Consider the following 8,125-nt stretch of genomic DNA (forward strand, 5'->3'; position numbering starts at 1 on the left):
GGTGGTCGTCGCCATTGACTGATGACTGATATGGAAATGAAAATTGAATTTGTGTCTGAACATTCTGCCCGTGGGCCTTCCGTCGGAACACAAGCCCAAATGGTAATCCAACAGCCCAAACTGAAGAACATCTAGTTTAGATATAATAAATAGATCAAAGGCATTGCTTGTAATGTTTATACCTTGAACCAAGTTCACTTAACATAATGGACTCTTGATACACGAATGTGAGTTTATTTTTAGCATATTATATATTCATTTTAACTTACAATATATTAAACTAAATATGTATCAAAATACAAAACATTAAAAATGAAGTGCATTATAGAATTTGCCCTTCGCTTGTAATTTTAAGAGAAGATGCCCATAAAGAGTGACAATTTTAATTAATGTAATCTTTTAAAATTTATTCTCTATGAACCTTCTCGTAAACACAGTTGAAAATATTGAGTTAGGTCAAACAAACTAGGGATTTTCAAATAGCATTTGGAAGCAACGACGTGAACACTATAATCATATTTATATTCTCCAAGCCGCTTCAGGTGGTGAAACTCATCTTGCACTTTGGTGTTCTTTAATCTCATCAAACTCATGAACATCAGTACCAGCATATAAACTTAGGCCGATTTTGTCGTGTCCCTTGTATTTATATTTATATATATATACTTCACACATCTGACCCCGGCACATACTGCAACATTTATATGACAATCAAATTTCGCCAACAAATATGGATTATAAGGAACAACCCACATATTATCAAGTTGATAACCTCTGACTACAACGTATGATGAAGTGTCCATCCTACGATATATAGGGTAGGAGTTTTTGTCAAATGTAGTCTCATCATTAAAGGATTGATGATACTTATTTTTGCAAGATGGAGCAACTTCTTGGTGGTGGTGAAGCATACAAGCACAATTAGTATTTAGAGAACCACACAGACCATGAATCATATGTTTTTTGACCAGATTGTATAAATGGGGTTCAGTTCCTTTATTTGGAATCTTAGCAGATATGAATCTGTCACAATGAGCAGGAGTTAGTAATTTTTACATTAACTTATTAGGTACGGATAGTATTAATCTTTATACTTGGAGGATCTCATATGATATTAACTCTTATTAAGTTATTATTATTCAACTATTGTTTATATGCTTCGTATTAATTTTTTCTTATTGTATAATATATATATATATATATATATAATCATAGTATATACATTTTTGTACTAATTTAACTTTTTTAAATGATTAGGCCTTAGGAGCCTAATTGACTTCTCAAGTAATGTTTAGGAGGTTATTTGATCATTTTCCCATTAATGTCACATATCTAGCTAACTCGTTGACATATCACCATCACCACCCCGCCTACTTACACTTGCATATACCAACTAACCATTTATTTGTCTATCTGAATTCCTACATATATACTTACTCCACGCCACAAACAATGTTTAAAAAGCTTACAAATTACCTTTCAAGCACAGTTTTAATAAAATAAAAAAATAAAAAATTGGAGCGACAATATCACACTAAAATGTCATTCACAGCTTTGAATAAGGTGTGAATGATATAAGATGTATGTTAAATTAACTATTAAATTAAAATGTTAATTTGACGGTCAATTAGAATTTTTACAAGTTAAATAAGATGTATGTTAAATTAACTATTAAATAAAAAATGTTAATCTAATGGTCAATTAAAATTTTTACAAGGTAATATTTGGTCTATTATGGCCAATAATCAGTTAAAATATACGAAGTATTATGTTACATCAAATTTATTCGTTAGAGTATCTCAATTATTTTTTGTTTTATAATACGGTATAATAGAAAGTGGTAAAAAGTTGAACTATCAAAAATGAAAACGATTTATATTAGATTGATTTTTTCCCATTACAATTTAAATAAATTTAACAATTTATTGATTTGTCAAGATGACAAGATTGCCGGTTTTTATAGTTGTTGTAGAAAGCGATAGGAGATAAGTTAGCTGGGCAACGCATTCAACTCAAATCTACTCTCTCGATACCTTGTCGGCGAACCTTGATACAGTTTGTCAATTTTCTGCACCTCTTTTTTTTTTTCCTTTTTTTTTTCTTTGGTACCTCATTTATATATGCGTGTGTAATGTCATTGGAGTGGGCCCTCTGCAAACGGGCTTTTATTCCACGAATGGGCCATTGGCTTCAATTGTTATGCCGTGGACCCAGGTCCACATTGCAAGGTGGACCTGGGTCTACATTCACATACACTATACTCTACATTCATACTTTGTAAACTCCACATTCACATACACTATACTCTACATTCACACTTTGTAAACTCTACATTCACACATTACATGATTATATGATACTCTACATTCACACTTTGTAAACTCCACATTCACACATTACAAGATTATATGTTTAGTAACTATATTACCACTGTTATGCATTCACACATTCAAAACTCTATATTCACAGGTCCTATACTCCATATTCACAACTTGAAAACTTCACATTCACACATTACAGGGCTACAAGTTGCTAGAACTTCTTAACTCTATTACAGATTCACACATGCATAACTCTACATTCACGATTTCTATACTCTATATTCACAATTTGAAACCTTCACATTCACACATTTCTGGGTAACTCTACATTCACACAATCATAACTGTACATTCATGATTCCTATACTCTACATTCACACTTTGAAACCTCTACATTCACACATTTTTGGACAACTCTATATTCAGCAATATGTTTACAAAAAAAAAAAAAAAAAACGACGTAGTTTTGGACCCNCCTCCCTCCGCTCCCGCCGCCGCCCCGCCGCTAACACTTACAGAAACAGACGCCTGCCCCTCCCCTCCTTCTCCTCCTCCGCCGCTATGATCCGCCAAATCCATCAACTCTCACCGATCAAGAACAGATGAGTTTAGTAGCCACCGATCAAGAACAGATGAGTTTAGTAGCAAGGAACGAATTGGAGATTTTTACTCACGAGAAGAAGGGTTTTTGTCCCCTTTTTAGCGTGGGAAGAGTGGATTTGCAGTGGGAAAAGGAGAGGGAGAAGATTGAAGATGATGTGATGGGACGTTAAAAAGAATGTGAATGAATGAATGAGAGGAAAAGAATGAATTGGAAGCGCAGAGAGTGAGATGATGAATCCGTCTGGTCACGTAGAGAGGGAGAAGGGGATGGAAGAAATCACATGGTGGCCCCATGGGGATGTGACAGCAGGGTTTACTATTCAACGCCACACCGCGGGTGGGGCCTCCACTCTTTCTCCCCATTTGCTATTTTCATCATCTTGTCCATTTCCACCAGTACTAAACATATCCATTTATTAATACTAATATGGTACAATATTAAATACTGATGCTTTTGGTTCACTGAATAATGTTAGATTATCTAAAAAGAATGTTAGATTTGTTGGGAGTGTTAAATTATTAGAGTAACAGTAATTTTTTCAAGGTTTTTGATACATAATATATATATATATATATTGATGGGTAAATATGCACATGTACTAGTCGGTCCGTAAATCACCTGTCCGTCAACGGTCACCCAACCTGTCCGTCAACGGTCACCCAATCGGTCCGTCGACGGTCACCCAACCGGTCCGTCGGCCGCATGATCGGAGCAACACACCTTGTGGATTGGAGGCTCACGAGCGCAACAGTTGCTTGATGTGACGACCGACAACTTTTCGGGAACAAGGGATCCGTGTTTTCATCACCTCGAGTAATTCAACCACTTCGAGCGAACCAATGCGCATTTTGCGGAGTGACTGTTCAGCCCATGCAAATATGCCATCCACTTGCATATCAGACACCATGTGCATAGTGATCCACTTTGTATAAATATAGGGGTCATTCCCCTCACTAAGGAGAACTCATCAATACTACACTAATACACTTGTGATTTGCTCATTCATCTCTCTTGCTCTCTCCTTGTTACTGTTCGTCACCTGTAGAGCGACATAGCTTCTTACCGCTCAGTCGTTAACCGGTAGACCGACCGATTGACCAGCCGAGCGACATTCTTCACCACACGTAACACACGTATTCGTAGCGTAATCGTAGACCCGTTTACATTTACGCTATCATTGGCGCCGTCTGTGGGGATTGGACAAGTCACTTCGTATATCCCGTTATTTTTTCTCACTACTTTCTATTGTCCTCAAAAAGACGAACAGCAGGAAAAGTTTGAGCCAAACTCATGCGCGTAGGGGGAGCCCGACTCGGTTGGTCGGACCTCACCCTGACAATGTAATTGAAACACTCCCTGAAGATGATCTACGTCGCCAGTTGGATCGATCCAGGAGCCTAATGAACGAGTTGACATCCAACCAGAGGCAAGATGCACGACCTACCCAACCGGTCAACCCGAATGCAGGCGGACATGCAGGGCAAACGAGCTTTCAAATTCCAGTGACATATGCCATGTTGCCCCCAACTGGCCAAATGCTGACTCCAACACCAGGTGCACTTGGGGGGAACCCGTTGCAAGGGACTCCACAACAAGGATTGACTCCGGTGTACCAACCGTGGCCGGGAACTCCCGTATACTATGTTGTATCACCCACTCCCCAAATGCTTACAATTCCTCAAATCCCTGCCGTGGAACAACTGGCGCCCCGACCTTCCCAGAGGCAACAGTCGCACCCCCAACCTCAAGATCGTAACTTGGAGGAAGTCCAATCTATGGATCGCACACGGAGGTCCGATCAAGAGGGACGTCGGTATGACCCCATCCAATGTAGGAGCGCATTTGATCGCATCCGGAATAGCGTTAGATCTCGGTTGGGGCCCCAGAATAACAATGAACACGCGAGACAAAGGCCCCAAATGACTGTAGAGGAAAGCAAACACGCGAGACAAAGGCCCCAAATGACTGTAGAGGAAAGCAGCACCGCGAGACAAAGGCCCCAAATGACTGTAGAGGAAAGCAGCACCGGGAGTGCACAACATCAAATGACTGTAGAGGAAAGCAGCACCGGGAGTGCACAACATGGGGACGCCCATTTAGCTGACAGAAGGGCCCGACCGGTCGGTCGGGTGAGTGATCGGCGGACCAATCGAGTAGGCGATCAACCGGTTAGGGAAGAGAGGCAACTCGATGAAGAGGATAGTCCTCGACTCCAAATGGCCAGGATGTAGGAAAGAATAGATCGTTTACAACAAGAGCTTCGCGAGAGAGTCGGCGCGGGAAAAGAACCATCATGCTCGCTGGTTGCCACCCCCTTTACGGACGACATCATGAGTGCCCACTATCCGCAGGACCTCCAAATCCCGCTGGCCCACACTTATTCCGAACGGTACGACCCGCAAGAGCATGTCGACATGTACTATGGCAACATGTTGATGTTGGGAGTAAGCGATGCGGTCATTTGTAGAGCTTTCTTCGCTACCGGAGTAAGCGATGCGGTCATTTGTAGAGCTTTCTTCGCTACCTTAGTAAGCGATGCGGTCATTTGTAGAGCTTTCTTCGCTACCTTAGTAAGCGATGCGGTCATTTGTAGAGCTTTCTTCGCTACCTTAGTCGGTAAGGCGGTCATTTGTAGAGCTTTCTTCGCTACCTTAGTCGGTAAGGCGATCATTTGTAGAGCTTTCTTCGCTACCTTAGTCGGTAAGGCGATCGAATGGTTCAAGGGTTTGGAGTAGGGGTCGATCAGAAACTTCGGTCAGTTGGCCGATAAGTTTGTAAAGCGTTTCGCTGCAAGTAAATCGAGAAAGAAATCTTACACTTGCCTGAACAAGGTAAACCAAGCTGTGGGAGAACCGTTGTCTACTTTCCTATTCAGATGGGAACGTGAGGTTGATGAGGTTGAACCGATGGAGGACCGGGTGGCAATCCAAGCTTTCCTTGCATCACTTTGTTACGGGGCGCTCTACTACGACCTCATAGTTAATCCCCCCCGAACCTATGAGGAGGCCATCACCAGAGCCAAACATCATGCAGATGCCACCGAAGCTAACATGGCAAAGAGACGCGATGAGCAGCCAGTCAATCGGGACAGAGGCCACGATCAAAGGAAAAATAAACCACCGTTCAGACACGTCAAACAATACAATCGACCAGAAGATGTACCACGTTTCACTCCGTTGAACAGACTCCTGGTGGAAGTCTTGCAGTTTGCCGAGCAATGCAATCTGATCCACCCACCGGAGCCGATACCCGAGGGGGAGGACAAGAGAAAGTATTGTGCTTTCCACAGAGTCAAGGGACACAATACTTCGGAGTGCATGGCCTTGCGCATGCTCATTGAACAACTCATTCAGAAGGGAGAGTTGAGGCAATTTGTGATGAAGGAGGATAGAAATCAAGGAAAAACGGAAAGGAATGTGATGAAAAGGAATCCCGAAAAGCACGACAAGGCATTCGTCCCACCCGAGTCAGCTGATGAGAAGGCGGTCGGAAAGAAACCAGTGATCCACGTCATCTACGGGGGCCCTGAAGGAGGCGACTCTTCACGACAAAGGAAGCATTGGGCGAGAAACTTATACGTTGGGACGATTCATTCGGAACCTCGAGAGAAGAGAAAGCGTACAGAGCCAATACTTTTCACTGACGATGATCTACCTCTCCATGGGGAAGCCCAAAATGATCCACTCGTCATCACACTAGATGTCAACGGAACGGATGTCCAGCGGGTGTTGGTTGACACGGGGAGCTCGGTGAACATCTTATATTTTGATGTCTTTGCTCGATTTGGTCTGTCCACCGATCAGTTAACCCCAATTCGGACCCCGCTGTCTGGTTTCACTGGTGACTCCATAGAAACAGAGGGAGTCATCAGCTTGAATATGGAGTTGGGCAGCCAAACAAACATATTGAAGACTACCATGGACTTTGTGGTAGTGAAATTGAAGTGTGTTCACAACGCCATACTTGGGCGACCAGGTATCACTCGCGTAGCTGCTATTATATCCATGAACCACTTGTGCATGAAGTTCCATACACCTAATGGGGTTGGAGTGGTTCGAGGAGACCAACGTGCTGCTCGACAGTGCTAGGTGCGAGTAGTCAAACAGTCGGACCGGGAGGAAGGCAGGATTCACACCATATCCCAGCAGGTAGACCGCGGAGAAGAGAGGGAAAAACCGCAACCTGCCTCAGAATTGGAAGAGATAGTACTTGACTCCGACCGACCAGAAAGGGTGGTTAAAATCGGTCGGGGACTCCCTGCAGACCTACGTGAGGACATCATCGGAGTGTTGCAGAAGTAAAAAGACGTTTTTGCTTGGGGACCGGAAGACATGCCCGGGGTTGATCGGTCTGTCATTTTCCACCGCTTATCAATTCAACCGGGTTCGAAACCAGTCAAGCAAAAGAAAAGGCACCTGTCAAGCGAAAGGAGAGAATTCGTGAAAAAGGAGACCGCCACCCTCTTGTCGGTAGGGCACATCCGAGAGGTCCTCTACCCGGAGTGGTTAGCCAACGTAGTCCTCGCGCCTAAACCGCCAACATGGAGAATGTGTGTTGACTACACCGATTTGAAAAAAGCTTGCCCGAAGGATCCATATCCCCTACCAAATCCTAACCAGATAGTTGATGAAACGGCCAGGTGTGAGCTGTTGAGTTTCGTGGACGCCTTCAAAGGATACCATCAAATCTTCATGAGCAAGGAAGATGAAGAGAAGACTGCTTTCATCACCCCGGACGGAGTGTTTTGCTACGTGGTAATGGCGTTTGGTTTGCGGAACTCTGGAGCTACATACCAAAGGATGGTGAACAAATTGTTTAAAGGTTTGCTCGGATCAACTATGGAAGCATATGTGGATGACATGCTCATCAAGAGTCGATTAAAAGAAACTCATCCTACCGATCTTGCCCGGGCGTTCAAGGTGATGGAAACTTTCAACTTGCGTCTGAACCCAAGTAAGTGTACCTTTGCTGTTCAGACGGGAAAATTCTTGGGGTTCATGATGACGGGGCGGGGGATTGAGCCAAATCCCAAGAAGGTCAGAGCGATAATGGAGATGCAACCCCCCCGATCGGTCAAGGATGTTCAGCGACTGACTGGTCAACTAGCAGCGCTTAGCCGTTTCCTATCCAAGTCAGCCGAAAAGTCTCTACCGTTCTTTCAGATTTTGAAAAAATCAAATGGTTTTGAGTGGACACCGGC

At 43.1% G+C, this 8,125-nt stretch overlaps 1 protein-coding gene across 1 annotated transcript; it reads left to right on the forward strand.

Moving 5' to 3' along the window:
* The first annotated feature begins 5,831 nt into the window (after positions 1–5,831).
* LOC116016166 lies at positions 5,832–7,013 on the forward strand. Its single transcript, XM_031256328.1, has one exon. The coding sequence runs from the start codon at positions 5,832–5,834 to the stop codon at positions 7,011–7,013; it is 1,182 nt and encodes a 393-aa protein (XP_031112188.1).
* Positions 7,014–8,125: the final 1,112 nt, after the last annotated feature.

The sequence above is a fragment of the Ipomoea triloba genome, chromosome 4 (assembly GCF_003576645.1).
Source record: "Ipomoea triloba cultivar NCNSP0323 chromosome 4, ASM357664v1".
NCBI lineage: Eukaryota > Viridiplantae > Streptophyta > Magnoliopsida > Solanales > Convolvulaceae > Ipomoea > Ipomoea triloba.